Genomic DNA, 21,190 nt, shown 5'->3' on the forward strand with positions numbered 1-21,190 from the left:
TCTTTTTGTCTGGTTTAAGGTTTCCTTTGCTGTGCAAAAGCTTTTAAGTTTAATTAAATCCCATTTGTTTAGTTTTGTTTTTACTTCTGTTACTCTAGGAGGTGGGTCAAAAATGATCTTGCTGTGGTTTATGTCAGAGTGTTTTTCCTATACTTTCCTCTAAGAGTTTTACAGTGTCTCGTCTTACGTTTAAGTCTTTAATCCATTTGGAGTTTATTTTTGTGTATGCTGTTAGGTAGTGTTCTAATTTCAGTATTTTACAAGTAGCTGTCCAGTTTTCCCAGGACCACTTATTGAAGAGTCTGTCTTTTCCCCATTATATGTTCTTGCCTCCTTTGTTGTAAATTAGGTGCCCATATGGGCATGGGTTTATCTCTGGGCTTTCTATCCTGTACCATTGATCTATACTTCTGTTTTTGTGCCAGTACCATACTGTCTTGATTACTATAGCTTTGTGGTATAGTTTGAGGTCAGGGAGCCTGATTCCTCCAACTCCATTTTTCTTTCTCAAGATTCCTTTGGCTATTCGGGGTCTTTTGTGTTTCCACACAAATTGTAAAATTTTTTGTTCTAATTCTGTGAAGAATGCCATTGGTAATTTGATAGGGATTGCACTGAATCTGTAGATTGTTTTGGGTAGTATAGTCATTTTCAGAGCATTGATTCTTCCAATCCAAGAACATGGTATATTTCTCCATCTGTTTATGTCATCTTTGATTCCCTTCATCAGTGTTTTACAGTTTTCTGAGTACAAGTCTTTTGCCTCCTTAGGCAGGTTTATTCCTAGGTATTTTTTTCTTTTTGTCGCTATGGTAAATGACAGTGTTTCCTTAATTTCTCTTTCTGATTTTTCATTGTTGGTGTATAGGAGTGTCAGAGATTTCTGTGCATTAATTTTGTATCCAAATTCATTGATAAGCTCTAGAAGTTTTCTGGTGGCATCTTTAGGATTTTCTACGTATAGTATCATGTCATCTGCAAACAGTGACAGTTTTACTTCTTCTTTTCCGATTTGGATTCCTTTTATTTTTTTTCCTTCTCTGATTGTTGTGGCTAAGACTTCCAAAACTATGTTGAATAAGAGTGGTGAGAGTGGACATCCTTGTCTTGCTCCTGATCTTAGTGGAAATGCTTTCAGTTTTTCACCATTGAGTATGTTACTTGCTGTGGGTTTGTCATATATGGCCTTTATTACGTTGAGGTAGGTTCCCTCTATGCCCATTTTCTGGAGAGTTTTTATCATAAATGGGTGTTGAATTTTGTCAAAAGCTTTTTCTGCATCTATTGAGATGATCATATGGTCTTTATTCCTTAATTTGTTAATGTGGTGTATCACATTGATTGATTTGCATATACTGAAGAATCCTTGCATCCCTGGGATAAATCCCACTTGATCATGGTGTATGATCCTTTTAATGTGCTGTTGGATTCTGTTTGCTAGTATTTTGTTGAGGATTTTTGCATCTATTTTCATCAGTGATACTGGTCTATAACTTTCATTTTTTTGTGATATCTTTTTCTGGTTTCGGTATCAGGATGATGGTGGCTTCGTAGAATGAATTTGGGAATGTTTCTCCCTCTGCAATTTTTTGGAAGAGTTTGAGAAGGATCAGTGTTAGCTCTTCTCTAAATGTTTGGTACAATTTGCCTGTGAAGCCGTCTGGTCCTGGACTTTTGTTTGTTGGAAGATTTTTAATTACGGTTTCTATTTCATTACTTGTGATAGGTCTGTTTATATTTTCTAATTCTTCCTGGTTCAGTCTTGGAAAATTGTACCTTTCCAAGATTTGTCCATTTCTTCGTGGTTGTCCATTTTATTGGCATATAATTGTTTGTAGTAGTCTCTTATAATCCTTTGTTTTTCTGCAGTGTCAGTTTTGATTTCTCCTTTTTCATTTCTAATTTTATTGATTTGCGTCTTCTCCCTTATTTTCTTGATGAGTCTGGCTAAGGGTTTATAAATTTTGTTTATCTTCTCAAAAACCACCTTTTAGTTTTACTGATCTTTGCTATTGTTTTCTTCATTTCTACTTCATTTATTTCTTTGCTGATCTTTATGATTTCTTTCCTTCTACTGACTTTGGGTTTTCTTTGTTCTTCTTTCTCTAGTTGTTTTAAGTGTAGGGTTAGATCGTTTATTTGAGATTTTTCTTATTTCTTGAGGTGAGATTGAATTGCTATAAACTTCCCTCTTAGAACTGCTTTTGCTGTGTCCCAGAGGTTTTGGGTCATCGTGTTTTCGTTGTCATTTATTTCTATGTATTTTTTAATTTCTTCTTTGATTTCTTCAGTGATCTCTTGGTTATTTAGTAGTGCCCTATTTAGCCTCCATGTATTTGTGTTTTTTACAGTTTTTTTCCTGTAATTGATTTCCAATCTCATAGCGTTGTGGTCAGAAAAGATGCTGGATATGATTTCAATTTTCTTAAATTTTCCGAGGCTGGATTTGTGACCCAAGATGTGATCTATCCTGGAGAATGTTCCATGTGCACTTGAGAAGAAAGTGTATTCTGCCACTTTTGGGTGGAATGGTCTATAAATATCAATTAAATCTATGTGGTCTATTGTGTCATTTAAAGCTTATGTTTCTTTATTTATTTTCTGTTTGGTTGATCTGTCCATTGGTGTAAGTGGGATGTTAAAGTCCGCTACTATGATTGTGTTACTGTCGATTTCTCCTTTCATGGTTGTTAGCATATGACTTATGTATTGAGGTGCTCCTATGTTGGGTGCATAAACATTTATAATTGTTATATCTTCTTCTTGGATTGATCCATTGATCATTATGTAGTGTCCCTCCTTATCTCTTGTAACAATCTTTACTTTAAAGTCTATTCTATCTGATATGAGTATTGCTACTCCAGCTTTCTTTTGATTTCCATTTGCATGGAATATCTTTTTCCATCCCTTCACTTTCAGTCTGTATGTGTCCCTAGGTCTGAAGTGGGTCTCTTGTAGGCAGCATATATATGGCTCTTGCTTTTGTATCCATTCAGTCAGTCTGTGTCTTTTGGTTGTAGCATTTAATCCATTTACATTCAAGGTTATTATCGATATGTATGTTCCTATTACCATTTTCTTAATTGTTTTGGGTTTGTTTTTGTGGGTCTTTTTCTTCTCTTGTGTTTCCTGCATAGAGAAGTTTCTTTAGCATTTGTTGTAAAGTTGGTTTGATGGTGCTGAATTCTCTTAGCTTTTGCTTGTCTGAAAAGCTTTTGACTTCTCCATCCAATCTGAAAGAGATCTTTGCTGGGTAGAGTAATCTTGGTTGTAGGTTTTTCTCTTTCATCACTTTAAGTGTATCCTGCCACTCTCTTCTGTCTTGCAGAGTTTCTGCTGAAAACTCAGCTGATAACCTTATGGGGATTCCTTTGTATGTTATTTTTTGTTTTTCCCTTGCTGCTTTTAATATTTTTTCTTTGAATTTAATTTTTGTTAGTTTGATTAATATGTGTCTTGGTGTGTTTTTCCTAGGGTTTATCCTGAATGGGACTCTCTGTGCTTCCTGGACTTGGGTGACTATTTCCTTTCCCACGTTAGGGAAGTTTTCAAGTATAATCTCTTCAAATATTTTCTCAGACCCTTTCTTTTTCTCTTCTTCTTTTGGGACCCCTATAATTTGAACGTTGGTTCATTTAGTGTTGTCCCAGAGGTCTCTGAGATTGTCTTCAATTATTTTCAATCTTTTTTTCTTTATTCTGCTCCTCAGCAGTTATTTCCACCATTTTGTCTTCCAGCTCACTTACTCATTCTTCTGCCTCAGTTATTCCATTATTGATTCCTTCTAGTGTATTTTTCATTTCAGTTATTGTGTTGTTCATCTCTGTTTGTTTGTTCTTTAGTTCTTCTAGATCTTTGTTAAACTTTTCTTGTATTTTCTCAATCCGTGCCTCCATTTCTATTTCCAAGATTGTGGATCATCTTTACTGTCATTACTCTGAATTCCATTTCAGGTAGATTGCCTATTTCCTCTTCGTTTATTTGTTCTTGTAGGTTTTTACCTTGCTCCTTCATTGTGACATTTTTTTTTGCCATCTCATTTTTTTCTTTTTTTAATGAGTGGGATTGTGTTCCTGTCTTACTGGTTGTTTGGCCTGAGGCTTCCAACACTGAGTTTGTAGGCTATTGGGTAGAGCTGGGTCTTGGTGCTGAGATGAGGACCTCTGTGAGATCTCACTCTGATGAATATTCCCTGGGGTCTGAGGTTCTCTGTTAGTCCAGTGGTTCGGACTCGGACCTCCCACTGCAGGAGCTTTGGCCTGACCCCTGGCTCATGAACCAAGATCCCGCAAGCGGCGTGGGGCGGCAAAAAAAAAATAATAATAAAATAAAATAATAGCAAAGTAAAAAATAAAATTAGACTAGGAAATTAAGATATGTTAGAAAAAATACAAAAATAAAAATATAGATGAATCAACAATCAAAAGATACATCAGTACTGCAATAGTGAAAAAGAGGAGGGAAAAGAAAAAAAAACAGGGGGAAAGGTCTTGGCTGTGGAGTGCAGGGCCTAAGCAAGGGCAAGGTTTGGGTGGTGGGCGGGGACTATACTTAGGACCCACAAGGCTGGAAAAGGCCCTGGGGGCTGTGGGGCATGGGGCTTAGGCTCAAGGAACAGAAGGTGCCCAGGTGTGCCCTTCCTCTGGTCTCAGAGAGCAGGTGACCTCACCTGTGAGCCCAGCAGGCTTCCTGGCTTGAGTGGGCGGGGCAAACGCCCTCCTCTCCTCTCCTCTTCTGCTCTTCCAGTCTGGGAGGGCCCCTCCCACCTGCCTCTCCTGATCTCCCCAGCCTCCCTCTTGTGCCCCCAAAGACCAGTGTGGCCAAGGCAGGTGCAGGGGGGCTTGGAGGGCAGGGAACAGGCCTGGGAGTTCAGCAGGCTCCCTGAGCCGATCCCCTGCCCTCCAAAGCTACCTCCAGGCTGCGTGGGTCCCTTTTGATATGGATAAGTCTAACCCTAACACTGTGAACTAGGTTTGAGGGCCATCTACTGAGGCATCATATGAGACTCACTGAGTCTCACCAAGTTCAGTATTCACACAGACAGATCAGGGTTACAGATAAACCATGCATCATCAGGTCAGACTCATTATCACAAGGTCACATGGTTGAGGAAACATGGGGACAACTATCCCTCATGCCTGCAGACATTAGGTATAGTCACAATTTTTTAAAAATTTGCCACAGGCTTTTGGTTCTCCAATAGCTAAGAATGAATCCACACCAGCTCCAGGTCCCCTCAGACAGACAGAAGGCATAATTAGCCCCACTTACGCACATGCTAAAGCTTTTCATACATTATCCTTTCCCTGCTTCTTTATCTAGCAAACTCCTTCAAACTATTTCACATGGCAGTACCTTTGAGAAGACCTCCCACCACCTCTAGGAAAAGAATCTGTCACTTCCTCTTCTGTACAGCCATATCATTTTGTATAAACAGCTACTAATAGGGCTTCTAACATCTTTTAAAAATAACTTCTTAAAAATTATTTTTTAATGAAAGTTGTAGTAGTAATGTTTAATAGTTATATACTGCTTACTATTTTCCAAGGACCATCTATATGCTTTATATTTATATATAAGTTTCCTAGGGCTGCCAGTGGTACAAAAAGTACCACTAACTGGGTAGCTTTAAACAATAGAAACTCATTCTCACAGTTCTGGAGGCTAGAAGTCCAAAATCAAGATATTAACATGCTCTTCCTGAAGGCTCTAGGGGAGAATCTGTTCCATGTCTTTCTCTTAGCTTCTGGTATTGCTGGCAATCTCTGGTGTTCCTTGGCTTATAGATGCAACACTCCAGTCTCTGCCTGTCATATGACATTCTCCTTGTGTGTCTCTCTTCTGCGTCTCTTCTCCTCTTCTTATAAGGACACCAGTCATATTGGATTTTGGGCCTACCTTACTCCAGTAAGACATCATCTTAATTTCATTGCATCTGCAAAGGCCCTATTTGCAAATGAGGTCACATTCACAGGTACTGGATGTCAAGATTCAACATATCTTTTGGGGGGGACACAATTCAACCCATAACTTATATCTTAACTTACTGATCTGCACAGCACTTCTATGAGATACTATTGTCCAGGGCTTCCCTGGTGGCGCAGTGGTTAAGAATCCACCTGCCAATGCAGAGGACACGGGTTCGAGCCCTGGTCTGGGAAGATCTCACATGCCGCAGAGCAACTAAGGCCATGCACCACAACTACTGAGCCTGTGCTCTAGAGCCCGCGAGACACAACTACTGAAGCCTGCGCGCCTAGAGCCCATGCTCCGCAACAAGAGAAGCCACCTCAATGAGAAACCCACACACCGCAACGAAGAGTAGCCCCTGCTCGCCGCAACTAGAGAAAGCCCGCACTCAGCAACAAGGATCCAATGTGGCCAAAAATAAATAAAAATAAAAATAAATAAATTTATATTAAAAAAATATACTATTGTCCATATATTAAATAAGAAAACTAAAGCTCAAGGTTAAGAAAAACTTGCCCAAGGTCACACAGCCAGTGAGTGGCAGAGCAAGAATTTAAACCCAGGTTAGTTGGCTTCAGAATCTAATCACCTAACCACCACACTATACTATCTTTACAGGCAATAAATAGAAGTCAAATAAGCTAAAAGACTTAACAATAACAACAAAACAGCAGTTCTCTATTTATGCACTCCTCCCCAACACACACACACACAACACACACACATACACGCAATCATAATTAGCCCACTATTCAGGAACAACCACTTTCAGCTTTTTTCTGGTATTTACACCCATATTTCAAGTAACAAGTATATATTGTTATTTTTATCAGTTTCAAATATCTACTGATTTTTTATAATAAATGAGGATTTTTAGCTCATGTACATTCTCTTCCATTCTCCCTCCATCATTCCATTATCAGTATATATCAATTCTTGATTAAATCCATATTAAGAGTTTATATTATTATTACTATTTAAAAATTATTCACTGCTGAGGCAAGGAGTATGCTATTAATATGTTTCCTTTCCTAAAATACGTATTTTTTTTCATACAGTTTATAATTAAACCATTTTTTCACTTATGCAATTTTCTGTAATCACTTACCTCCTTCCTCTACCCTTTAACAACTCTGAAAAGACCCTCCACGATACAATTTTGCATGTGGTTAAACCTGTCAGATCATCTTTACTTTTGGTGTTTTTCTTGCAGGCACTCATCCTGGAACCCTCCAACCTTCTGCTCCAATCTGGAATCGCTCTGCTCTGGTCCTGTTGCACAAACTTTGTCCTGGAAACTCTCTTCACTGTCATTTTGGAAACTGTTCTTCTCTTAGGTTGGAATCCCATTGCCTGGATCCTCTGTTTTGCTCTTTTTGTTTTTGATCTTGTTTTGGAGCATTTCTACCAATAGCTCCCTTAATAAGAGTAAATATTTGAGATCACATACATCTGAAAATGTCTATTTCAAATTCTCATTTGATTGACTGTTGGTTACATACAGAATTCTAGGCTTGAAATCATTCAGATTTTTAAAGGCTTTACTTAAAAATCTTCTGGCTTCCAGTCTTCCTGCTGAGCAGTCAGATGCTTGAAACTTTATATATACTCTGTTTTTCTTCCATAAAAAGTTTTTAGTCTTCTCCTATTCAGGTGCCTTGGGTCTTATTTCATTCACAGAATTGGGTACTGGGTGGGCCTTTTCACAATGAAGATTCCTGTCTTTCAGTTCTTAAAATTTTTAATCATTCCTTTACCTCTGTTTTCTCTATCTAGAACTCCTGTTGGTCAGGTTTTAGCCCTTCTGGATTGATCCTCTAATTTAAAAAATAAACTTTTCCCTTTTATTTTTCATCTCTTTGGCTTTTTTGCTTTTGCTCTGTCTTCTGATAGAGATTTCCTGGGCTTTCTACTGATTTTTTTTTTTTTTTTGGCATATCATATTTTTGAGTCCTATAAGCTCTTTTTTCATTTTCTAATGTTTTGTTTTGTTGTTTTAATGAAATTCTATTCTTGTTTAATGAGTAATATCTTCTCTCTGAGAATATTAATGTTTGCTTTACATCTTCTGTTGGGGAGAAATGGTTAACAACAGGCTAACCTCTTTGTCCATGTGAAGATAACCTTGGGTTTACCTTCTCCCAGCACTGTTGACCTGAAAACGTACTGGATCACACAAAAAAACTGTGGAGAGGAAAGCCAGCTATATTAACTAAGCAATATAATTTACTGAAAAAATATGACCCTTGACTGGTAAATTACATCTGAAATGGAGGACTATAAGTGGACTATAAAAATCTAATGGAAAACACAGGCCTTAGCTACCTGGTGTGCCTCTTGAGAGGACTTGGAAGCTATGTTCATATGAATTATAAGAAACAGTTGCTACTGCATATGAGACTTTCCTATGCTGTGCCTATGTAGCCTTGGCACTTCCAATTGCATGCATTCCTTGTGGGGCTAGGAAGTAGCATCTGGTTGGCTGCAAGGACTTCCAGTGAAGATCTACGTGATATACTGACATGCCATGTTTTCTGTCCTGTATCATTTTGCAAATCTAGATGAACCTCGCACCAGGTTTTGGCCTATTGTATCTTGTGAGTGTAGATGTAAATTCAAGCCTGAAATAACTATTGGTGGCCATAATAAGCACTCATTCCCTAAATTGGCTATTTCTTCTTCTTTTTTTTTTTGTTTGTTTATTTGTTTTAGTTTTGACCTATGCCTTTAAAATTGGAAGATTTCAAGTATCTGGAGATTCTAGGTTGGTCAGTTATATTTAGGGTTGAGGCGATTAACGACTGACTGGAAGCTCTGTCTGCGAAAACTGGGCAGAGTGTGGTGGACTTCACTGTGAAGCAATTATAGCCAGCCAGCTATTTTTCTTTTCTTTCCCCCGCCCCCACCGCCGGTAAGGGTTCTCCAAATCTCTGTTAGCCTTTTCTCTGGCATTCTAAAGTCGGTGGAGGGTGAAGAATGAGAGACTGGTCAGGCATAGTGGTGGTGGCAGGGGACAAGGGTATTAGTTCACTATTCGGTCAACTTTAACTTAATTCCTCTGTTTTCAATACCGTGCCTCATTCCTGTTCAGCTCTATGTCTGAGGTCACTGAGTTTATAGCCTTTCTGATTCTGTTTCTGTAGTGATTAACACACCTCTGGTCTTCTGTGAGGGAGGAGGAGTCACCGGAATATGCAGGATGAGAAGAGTCTGGGGGTCTAACCCCTCCTGATACAGACTTTCACACAATCTCCACTTTCAGCCCTATGTCTCCTCAGCGACTCTATAACATGTGGTGTCTCCAATTCTTGATCCTTTCCAAAGTTCAAGGGAGAAAAATCATCTGGCTTTTTGTATCAGTCAGAGTCCCGTCAAGAAATAGAAACCATACCAGAAATGTGAACAAGGAAAAACAAAATAAGCAAATGCAGAAAGGAACTATGACTTCTAAGCAGGAGAGTGAACCAAGAAGGAACTAAGAACTCAGGAAAGGGTCCCCCAACGCCCTCAAGACTGAGATTCAGACTTTTAAGGAGAGGATATGCCTGCCGCAGGAATGTGCAGACCAGAGGTGAAGAAAAACCTTGCCAGAGAGTACAGGCTGGAGCTGGTTGCCTGAGGGCTGCCAAGGTAAGTGTTACTGGGTCTTCTGTTTGCTGATCTGCTGGCTTCTGTACATGGAAAGTCCCTTTGTCCTGCTATTGTCTTGCAATGTCCCTCCAGAATCCTCTATTGACAAAGCCTAACATCAAGCTAGTTGGCAAAAAAGAAATGTTTATAAGGTCCAGCTCCAGTATAATAAAACAGAGCAAAAAAGGCAGATTTGCAAAACTACAATGAAGTAACACTTCACACTGGTCAGAATGGTCATCATCAAAAAGTCTATAAATAATAAATGCTGGAGAGGGTGTGGAGAAAAGGGAACCCTCCTACACTGTTTGTAGGAATGTAAATTGGTGCACCCGTTGTGGAAAACAGTATGGAGGTTCCTTAAAAAACTAAGAATAAAGTTACCATATGATCTAGCAATCCCACTCCTGGGCATATACCAGGAAAAGAAAAAAACTCTAATTCGAAAATATATTTGCATTCCAATGTTCATAGCAGCACTATTTATAATAGTCAAGACATGGAAGCAACTTAAGTGACCATCAACAGATGAATATATAAAGAAGATGTGGTATATATATATATAATGGAATATTGCTAATCATAAAAAAGAATGAAATATTACCATTTGCAGCAATAGATATGGATCTAGAGATTATCATACTAAGTGAAGTAAGCCAGACAAAGACAAATATTATATGATATCACTTATATGTGGGATCTAAAAAAATAATACAAATGAATTTATTTACAAAACAGAAACAGACTCACAGACATAGAAAACAAACTTATGGTTACCAAAGGGGGATAAATTAGGAGTATGGGATTAACAGATATACACTACTATATATAAAATAGATAAAAAACAAGGATTTATTGTATAGCACAGGGAACTATATTCAATATCTTGTAATAACTTATAATGGAAAAAAATCTGAAAAAGAATATGTGTGTGTGTGTATAACTGAATCACTTTGTTGTACCCCTGAAACTAATACAATATTGTAAATCAACTATACTTCAATTTTTAAAAAAGGTAGATTTGGAGCTGAAAGATAATAAATTGATTACTGTCACACTTGTCGTCCATACCTCCCACCTTTTAGAGGCATTAAGTCTCGACCATCTTCATGTTTGCCTCATTCTTCATTCTCCCATCAGCTCTCTATCTTAATATTTTAAAGCTTAGAGTTACAAGTTGTTTCTTACTTTCATCAAAGACAGTATTTACATTTCTGTGCTCCTTATCGTTTTGGGGTAATTAACAAAAGAAGGAGTGATGGTAATTTCTTAACTCCTTTATCAGGAAATCTTCCCACCTTTCTATAATTACTCTATTTTAAAACTAATGTCCTTATCAAAATGTGACAGTCTCCAGAGCAAAGACAGACTTTAACTCATCTTATGTTCTTTTATCTCCCTCAGTGTCTCACCATGTTATGAGCTTAATAAAGGTTGGGTGAATTAAATGAAATGTACATTCTTTAAAAAATTTTTTTATAAAATTCACAATTTGTTTCAATCAGTTTTATAGCCATACATCAGGCACCCAAATTCCAACAAGGCTGTCTTATGAATCTATGCTGTTTATTAAAATAAGAAATAAGCAAAAGCATTTATAGGTCAAGGAAAGCTCATCTTTAATCCTACTAGCAAAGCAACTCACTCTCTATACAACATACTTACAATAAAAAAGAAACTTTTCATTTTATTCATTTATTTAATGAGCAGATTGTCCTACTGCTTTAGATATATGCTGCACTATAATATATTTCTAATAGTTGCCCTCTAAAATATGTTAATTTATTTTTAAATGCCTATACTTACCAATTCAGGGATGTCTTTTACTTTTAGAGGAACTTGGATTAAACCCAAATGAGTCCTGAAACTATGAGAATCACCATTTTCATAATTTGGGTTGCGAAGATTAATTAATACCTTTAAAAACAAATCCAACATAATTGGTTAGTTTCTTTATTGACTATTTACACTTATAAAATTGGCAGTAATAATCTTAGTATATATCACAAGATTAAAAACTATCTCGGTTATGCATATACTTTAATTACATTCTGAAAACTATAAAATTGTATTAAAATGTTAAAATACTATAAATATGTTTTTAATTTAATATTCCAACAGATGATCTACCATATAAAACTAAAAAATTAAAAATTTAGTTAGAAAGAAAAACTTTCTGATGGTAAAAAGAATTGTTTGATTATAATATTTTACCAGGGAAAATGACAGAAAAATTTAAATTGCTTGATTGTAATATTTGCCAGGGAAAATTTCAGAACCAACTCTAACTCTTTCAAAAACAGATACTGACAAGGTTTATAGAAAGACAGTGAATAACATCATAAGGTTTTGCTGCTAAACCAAACCCAAAGGGAAAAAACATTTTTCAGAAGCCAAGCTAACAATAAAGACGGATTTATATATTTTTCAAAATTAACTAGATTAAAAAAAACCTTAGATATTTGCACAGCCTTTACTCTAGGAATCTCACTTCTTTCAGTATGATTATGGAAATAATTAAAGCTGTTTGCAGAGATAGTGCAGAAAAAAACATCAAGGAAGTACTGTTCTCTTATAAAACAGAAAAACATGAGACAACTTAAACATTCCATTAGAGGAAATTACCTAAATAAATTATGTTTAATTCATACAAAATACAGTGTAATATGCCTCAATTAATATCACAATATGTTTATTAAATTAAAAAGTTACAGTATAGTAGTATTTATTGCTGTATGATGGCATTATGAGTAATTTTTGTTTTAAATTTTCTTCTTACATGTGTTTTCTTATTTTTCTAACAACACACATTTTGGGGAGAGAATAATAATAATTTCAAAAATATTTAAAAATTGAAACTGTTGAGGGAAAGAAACCACCAAGAATCCAAGGAAGGAGATTAGAATGACAGAAACACTATCATATCTGAAGAAGGCATTCATAAACTGATAACTAATGGCTGATAAAATGGAATATGCTATAAGGCCAAAAGAGTTTCCTAAAATTGCAAACACTAAATTGAAACTAAAAATATCAAAGGTATTTGTTTAAAAAAAAAAAGAAAAAAGATTTAGCAAAGAATCAACAGTGTTAAATACAGACTAATATAGAATAACACAATTTTAGTCTAATTACACAAATAAGGGATCATACTTGCATGGGAAACTCAAAAACACAGAATTGAAAAGAAAAAGAAACTACGAATATGTGGGCAATAGAAAAGAGAAAATATTAGAAAAGCAGAAACTATAACTAAGGAAATCATTATAGAAAATTTGCTTGAGTTAAAGAAGAGTCTCAGCATGACTAATAAAAGGATCAATTCAGCAACAGTCCTGAAGGCCACAGAACACTATGATTATTAAGGAGAAAACATAGTTAAAGACAACCATAAAAAAATTACATGAAATTTAAGTGCTAGAAAAGGAAAGAATTTGGGAGAAATCTTTAATAAGCTAAGAGAAATAATGCTAGAACCATAAAAGCAGTTTCAAACCAAAGTAATTTTTCTTTAAAGTTAAAAAGATACTGCTTACAATTCTAAAGGCCTGAAATAATTTCTAACAATGTTCTATGCTGGCAAACTGGTATCAGAGACAACAGGTTCAGAAAAGAAATAAAAATAAAATGTGAAAGATTCAATCATTCGTTTACTCATTCACTCAACACATTTACTGAGCCATGATGTGCTAAGCACTGTTCTACCTGTTGGAGAGAGAACAGTTAAGGATAGGATCAGCTTGCAGCTGCAGCTGGTTTATGGTAGCTCTATCTTATCTTCAGGGATACCTGGACATCTAGTAGTAACCCTTGGCCAAGATGGGGTAAAATGCACTAACTAGTCATTTATAATGTGCTATTTAATGTCCCCTGGAGGAACTCCATATCAGTTTATTTACATTGTTTATTGAAAAAGATGTACAGATTGCTGGTTTACATCTGAATTACCAGTGGGGTATAAAAGACCCCTCAGAAAACTTGTGCCTCGACTCCCAAGACCGAAGTATCTTGCATGTACCTTGGAGATTCATAACCCAAAGACAAAGTGCATCCTGTGCACCTGAGAAAGGGGCCTGGGAGATGTGTCTGGAAATTCCTATCTCTTTTTATTTGCATGTATTTTCTTTCTCTTGCTGAAAGAAAGCCTTATGTGGGTGTATCCTTGTGGGTGAAGTCTTGTTGAGCCTTTTCAGTTATCTGACTTGACTCTGTAATTGTTGCAGCAGTGAACAAAACTTCCATCTAATAGGATAAGGCAGGCAATAAGCCAAATAGGAAAATAGTATGTTATATGATGCTAAATGCTATGGAGAAAAACCAAGTAGGAAAGGGCTATAAGGAGTTCCAACCAGGGGAGCCAGGGAAGGCTTTGCTGAGAAGGCGACATTTTTGTGTGTGTGTATGTGTTTGAATTTTTTCCATGAATGTTCTTTTTTTTAATTGAAATAAAAAATAATTGAAATATAGTTGACGTACAATATTATGTTAGTTTCAGGTGTACTACAAAGTGATCTGACATTTGCATACATTGTGAAATGATCACCACAATAAGTCTAGTAACCATCTGTACCCATATAAAGTTATTATAATATTATTGACCATATTCTTTATGTTGAGAATGTGACATTTAAGCAAAGACATAAGGAGTGAGGGGAATGTACACACAAGTATCTGGGGGAAAAGCACTGCAGGCAGAGAAAACAAGGAGCAAAAGGCCCTCACAAATGGGCGGAAGCCAAGGTAAAGCAAGGAGGCTAAAATAGCTGGAGTAGAACAAATCAGGAGAAAAAGTAATAGGAGATGAACTCAGAGAGGTGGTGGTGTAACAGACCAAGCAGGATGTTTTAGGCCACTGTCATGACTTTGGTTTTTAAGTAGAAGGAGATAGGAAGCCACTGGATACCAGAAGAGTGGCTTCTTCAGAATTGTACTTACAAGTCTTCCTCTAGAAACTCTGCTAAGAACAGATTCTAGGTGGGCAGCTTAGAAGCAGAAAGAGCAATTAAGAGGCTACTGAAATAGTCCAGACAAGAGATGGCTGCTTGGACCAGTGAAATAGGAATGATCGTAGTAAGAAGTGGATGGATTCTGGATATACTTCAAAGGTAAAGCTGAAAGGATTTGCTGATGGATTACATGTAAGGTACAAGAGAATAAGTGGAATCAAAGACAGGTGAATTAAAATAATTAGTGAGTTGTAACTGCCTACTGAAAAGTTCCACTTGAATGCTCAATATGCTTCTCAAACTTAATTAAGCTCATCATCTTCACTAATGGACCTGTTTCTCCTCTTGTATTCTCTATCTCAAGGGCAAGTTACCTCTGCCCAGTTACCCATTCTAGACACTTAAAGGTTATCTTTACGTTTGTTTCTTTTTTTCTCATACTCCTTAGATCTAATTGGTTCCCAAATCTTCCTTAAAATCTCTCAAGTCTGTTGAATTCTTTCCATTTTGAATGCTGTTCTCTTAGTTCAGACCTTTATCATGCCTTGCCTGAACTACTAGAACAGGGAGGAAGTAAAAAAGGAAACAATTCACTGAGCACCTATATGTGCCAGGAAGCAGGCTACATGATTTACAGTCACTATTTTTTAATCAAATCTTCCTGATTTACTTCCCTCTAATTTTTCCACACTCCAATGTATTTTCCAAGAGCAATTTCCAAATATAATATAATCATGTTATTCTACCGCTTCAATGGCTCTGGGGCTTTTTACATGGTGATTCCTCTGCCTGGAGATGTTCTTATACCATCATTTCTTTTGCATTTTTACCTCATTAATATATATATATATATATATATATATTTAGTCAATAGAACCTACCTCGAGAAAATCCTTAGGTGCATAAACAGGCCTGAAAAGGCTTAAATCTAGAATTAATAAGATAGATTAAAACAAAATTTCAATTATAACATAAAAATTCTTATTAATAATAAATTTTAATGATTCTTTCATATGTTGCTATTCAGCTAGATTAATTCAAACATTTGCAGAATATCCGTTATTTGTCATACATTGTGTTAAGTACTGGGCCAATAAAAATAAAAAGATAGTCCCTTCCCTTGACAGCCTAGATGACATACTCTAGCAGAAATAAAGAGTCCCCCCTTTGATAAATTTATAATAGATTATTTGTAGTTGAATTGAAAAACAATGTCAGTATAATATGAAAGTTCTATATGAGAAGAGAGAATTCTATATGAGAATTCTCAAAGTACTTAGAATACAAACAATGCATTCTTAGTGAATTCCTGTAGTTGTATTGAACTGTTCTCCCTTTTGAACTTCTGTAACACACTGCTCCCTTTAATATGGCACAATTTCTTGCCCAGTACCCACCCCCCTCAACTTTTTTTTAAGAAGGAGTGGTGAGGAATTATGTACATGTCTACCTAAACAATTTTATATATGTATCTGTTTATCATAGTAAATGTTAGAGTTCTCACTCATTATATGTCTATAAAATTGATTGACTCAGTTTTAAACATTAAAATGAACCAAAATAAATTCTTAAAAACATTTTAGAAGTATTAAAACTGTTCCACATATACTCTGGTTTCTCTTCAGATCAAATAAATCTCTTGCCTTTTACTAAAGATTTTCGTGGAGAGAAACAAATCTGAGTGTTTAATAAATTTTTTGAGGCCTTGCTTTGGCAGGACTAGTAAAAAAAAACCAAACTTTTCCACATTTAATCCACCTTTAACATCTCAATGTAATTAAAGTTTGAAAAAGATTTGTCTATGAAATCCACTGAATGATTTAATTTACTCTTTTATAAAAATGTTTTCAACTGCTGCTTTAAAAAAAGATAACTGATTTAAATATCCTCAAAATAATGGAGAACACTGACCAAAGTTAGGAATTTTAAACTGCAAAGTAGAAGTTTAAGCAAAAAAAATCAGATGATAGTAAATTAGTGGAGAGGGAAAGTTGCTATCTTTCCAAAAAAATTGTTAATATTGTTATTTTGGATTCACAATTAAGGAGGCAACTTTTTTTTCCCCACTACCACATTTTGAAAAGAGTTTTACATATACCTGGCTCATCAGTTCCCATTTCATTCCATTTATTGAGAAGTTCTTTCTGTTCTCCAACTGGCCTCTAAAAAAGGTAATTTTAAAATTGGTTTTGTTTTGTGAAGTTAAGCAATGCAGCCGAAAAATAAGAATCAATACCTTATCTAAAAGCTTAAATAAGCTACCATAACACAAGAAAAAATAATTTCATGACATATGGTTAGCTTTTTTAGGGAATTACACTTAAATTACATTATTTAACTATTACATTATACGTAGTCTCAGTGGCTCAGTTACAATGTGGTGCTAATGAGTCCAAGAATAGAAGGCAAATGATCTGTGCTGGCTAGTAAAATTTCACAAAGAAATACTGCTCCTCAGTCACATACTACATCTCTTACCCCATCCAGCAATCTCAGAAATGCACTGCAAGGGGGGCTGGCCAAGGGAGTGTGACCTTGAGTCAGCAGCATCATCTTCCTATATGCAAGACAGTATATTATACAATACTACATACTTAGACAGTTTTTCATATAAATTTATCTTTTTTTTTACACCATCCTTCTGGTGCCTTCAGTGACTTGTACTTGGATATTATCCAAAGTACATTCACTATATCCTGTCCAACAGCAGGAAATAAATAGCAGGTTGGGAGAATGAAGTGAAGAGAAACGTTCTCTCCTACTCATGAGCAGCTATAAAGAATCCAGAATATTTCTCAAGGGGCTTTTCTCTCCTTTTTCACCTCTCCCCTCTCGAAGCCCAGAGTGACAGATAAATGTTGAGTATTAGATCTAAATAGTTCTGCAGAGATGACAAATCATTCAAGTAAGGAGACTAAAGGTAATTAAAATCTTTAAAGTGTATTTATAAGACAAATCTCCAAATCACCTATACTGCAGTCTATATTTATTCTCAAGATATAGGTTTATTAAAAAAAGCACTACAGCGTACATAATAGAAACCTATATAAACTACATCCACATAATTGGCCTTTTACAGATTTTTGTTTCAAAACAAACTGATATACTAGTAATAAAAAAAGATAAATCTGCCTGACAGTTATTTCCTGATACTTCCTAGTACTTGATTCACAAAAAAATACTTAAATGTTAAAAGTACTTTCCGTGCTCTGTGGTGACCTAGATGGGTGGGAGGGAGGTCCAAGAGGGAGGAGATATATGGATACATAATAGTTGATGCACTTTGTTGTAAAGCAACGTTGTAAAAATTGTAAAGCAATTTTTATACCCTAATTAAAAAAAAAATAAAGTACCTTTCGTGCCAATGGGATACTCAGTTCAGTGCACATACTATTTAAACTCTTCAAAATTCTTTTTTCCCAACTTCCCTGAAACATAAGGAACAATCTATTATTATTTCTGTTTAACAGTACCAAAACTGATTTTAAAACATTAAAGATGTTATGAGTTATATAGAAATGGTGAAGTTGGTTGAGATTGGTTATCTTTATTCATTAGTTTACTCAACAAATATTGATTACTGCCTACTATGTGCCAGATACTATCCTTAGTGCTGTGAAGTAAGCTGTGAATAACAGAAAGTCTCCGTCCTCATGGAACTGACATTCTAGTGGAGGATGGGAATGAAGATAGACAAAAAAAATAAATCAACAATCAGATGGTGATAAACATTACAAAGGAAAACAGCAGATAATAAAAAGGTAAGTTAGATTTAAGCATTTTATAAATGTTTGATACTCAGGAATCCCATCAATGACCTAGTAAAATAAAATTTTACAGAAATTGTTATAATTTTTCCAAACATGATATTTTACCCTAAATACTTCATCATGAATTTTCTAAAAATAAGAACCTTCTCCTACATAACCACATTACCAGTCACACCTAAAAACACTAACAATAATATTTCATATTATCTAATATTTAGTCCATATTAAAAAATTTCCAATTATCCTCATAAATGTCTTTATAGTTTTAAAAATCCTGGATCCATTAAAATTGAATGCATTACATTACATTTGGTTGTTATGTCTCTTTCCTTGTACCTTAATCTAGAGTGTTTTCATCCTTTTCTTTTTCATATTGACTTTTTTGAGGAGTCCAGACCACTCGTCTTTTATGTGTCACAATCTGGATTGGTCTTACTACTTTTTCACAGTATTTATTACATTTCTTGTAAACTTGAAATAATAAGTTAATTTTAATGGTCAGTCATAAATTGATTATCCATATATACCATATTTTAGTAAATTATTCTTTTTAATGCCAAGCTAAAATGCCATAATTTTTTGGTCTTTTTATTAAAATATGCCTACAGACCACTTCTGACTCACTAAAACCAAAATAAAATAATGCCAAAGCTCCAAAATTTAGACCAAATGAGGAGAAAAGGAGAGAACTATATATTACATTATCCATAAAGGACAGTTACAACCAGACAATAAAAATAGAATAATAATAATAGCTCCATTATGTGATTGTTATAAAGATTAAAGTACTTTGAACTGTGACACAATAATGATAATAATCATTCAATAATTGATAGCTTTTACTACAGCTATCATTATTCAGAGCTTCTTCTTTAATACACATATTTAAATACATTACTCTCTATCTGGAATAAACCCTCCATGCCCTCCTCCCATCCCAACATACTCATTCCTACATTATCTGAATAAATTTTATTCACCTTTCAGGTCTTTACCTCTATTACGCCTTCTCTTACCTGGCCCCTCATCCCAGATAATATTCGGTACCTTTGCTTATGGGTTCTCACAGCACCTCTTCCTTCACCTATCATAGCACATATCACACTTTGTCTGGCACATAATAAATTCTCAATAATTGAACAGATTTTACCCTAAGTTATGTTGCAAGCATTTAAAAATAATCTGATACAACTGCCTAAGCAACGAATGAACAGGGAAAAAATCATCTATAGGAGGAATACAGAGCTGTGTGAAATGCCTAAGGCTTAATTTACTAAATATGTAGAAATAGGTTTTCAAGAATAAAAGAATACTCTTAACATATTGCAGGAAATACTGCCCATACCGTGTGACCCCACCCCCTTCCCACCCTGGGCTGGCAACCCGGCCCCGCCCCGGCTGTGGCCCCTGGCTGCAGAGAAGTCTGAAACGCAGGTGCCCTGCCAGGGCCTGAGTGGCCATCCCCCCAACCGCCGGCAGACCCGGAGCGCCCTGTACAGGGGACACGGGCTCAATCCCTGGTCCAGGAAGATCCCACATGCCACACAGCAACGAAGCCCGTGCACCACAACTACTGAGCCTGCGCTCTAGAGCCCATGAGCCACAACTACTGAAGCCTGTGAGCCACAACTACTGAAGCCCACACTCCAGGAGCCCATGCTCCGCAACAAGAGAAGCCACTGCAGGGAGAAGCCCACACAGCACAACGAAGAGTAGCCTCCGCTCACCACAACTAGAGAAAGCCCGCGCGCAGCAACGAAGACCCAATGCAGCCAAATAAATAAATAAAATTAATAAAAAAAAATTTTTAATTGCATGAAGTACCCCCAAAACGAATTCCATTTACTGGCTTATTTTCAACTCTCTCTCTTTTCTCTTTTTTTTTTTTTTAACTGTAAAAAGTTCTCTTAGATCCAAGACTTAAAATACATTTGGGTACATTATTCATGACCAAACTTTAATTATTAAAATATAACCCACTTTCACCCTCAACATCCTTATCCCCAATTTAACTAGATAAATCTTATTCAACATTCAGATCTCAGCTTAAAAATAATTTCCTTTAATAAGCCTTCTGTCACTTACTTCCCCAACTCCAGATTGTTGGGGGAGCAGGTATGAGAAAGTTTAATTTAAAAAACTGTAATTTTAATTCAGTCATTACTATAAAAATAAAATTTGCGTAAAGATTAAGAAGTCAATCCCTGAATTTGTATTACTTATCCTATTATATAAAGAACTAAGTTTCTAGCTATTGAATTATGATTCCAAAAATTCTCATTTTCAACCACTAATAAGAGGGCTCTTGAGTTGATAAAAAGAAAATAACTCTAAGATATAAAAACAAAATTAAAGTTACAACAGACATCAATGTGTGGCTTATACGCTGTGCATATTTTCAAGACTGCAATACACAATTTTAATACAGCATAAAACCTACTAAAAACTCAAACATGAAGACCATTTAAAATAGAATGATACTTTCTATAATTACACCTTGATAAGATATTCTGAAACATATTTATCTTATCCTTTAAAAAATTCTTCTAACAAAAACCTCTCTTCAGGTGTTTTCAATAAAGTAAAATTTTAAGTGATTAATCATAGTTCTCCTAAATGGATATCCCACTTTACCAAGTATTTCAACTTACCAAATTTAAATTTAATGTTACATGTAATATATAGAGAAACTAGTTAAGAAAAAAGTTACAAAGAAAAGAAATTAGATATTAGAAGAAAGCATTCTGAATGAAAATAATTTAGGAAACAGAGCTATGTGATTTTCATGTGTTTACATATGTTATTTTATTAATCCTGTGAGATATGTATCATTACCCTCATTTTACAAATGAGGAAACGTTTTAAAAGAACACC

General features: G+C 35.5%; 1 protein-coding gene and 1 pseudogene across 7 annotated transcripts in view; one reads left to right on the top strand and one right to left on the bottom strand.

Moving 5' to 3' along the window:
* The window catches only part of LOC309662122 (ras-related protein Rab-5A pseudogene), a 226,389-nt pseudogene that overhangs the window by 152,061 nt on the left and 53,138 nt on the right, over positions 1 to 21,190 (top strand). The window lies entirely within an intron of this gene.
* The window catches only part of TBC1D19 (TBC1 domain family member 19), a 161,348-nt gene that overhangs the window by 76,198 nt on the left and 63,960 nt on the right, over positions 1 to 21,190 (bottom strand). For 4 of the 6 annotated variants that reach the window (XM_082464561.1, XM_082464559.1, XM_082464564.1 and 1 more), the window contains 4 exons: positions 17,900 to 17,974; positions 16,639 to 16,708; positions 15,428 to 15,474; positions 11,407 to 11,517 (listed from right to left, as the gene is read on the bottom strand). In XM_082464561.1, coding sequence (XP_082320687.1) covers positions 11,407 to 11,517; positions 15,428 to 15,474; positions 16,639 to 16,708; positions 17,900 to 17,974 — 303 coding nt within the window. The remainder of the gene's footprint in view (positions 1 to 11,406; positions 11,518 to 15,427; positions 15,475 to 16,638; positions 16,709 to 17,899; positions 17,975 to 21,190) is intronic. The other 2 variants (XM_082464560.1, XM_082464562.1) reach the window with 2 other exon arrangements.

This window comes from Balaenoptera physalus (assembly GCF_965194825.1).
Source record: "Balaenoptera physalus genome assembly, chromosome: 5".
In the NCBI taxonomy this organism is placed as follows: Eukaryota; Metazoa; Chordata; class Mammalia; order Artiodactyla; family Balaenopteridae; genus Balaenoptera; species Balaenoptera physalus.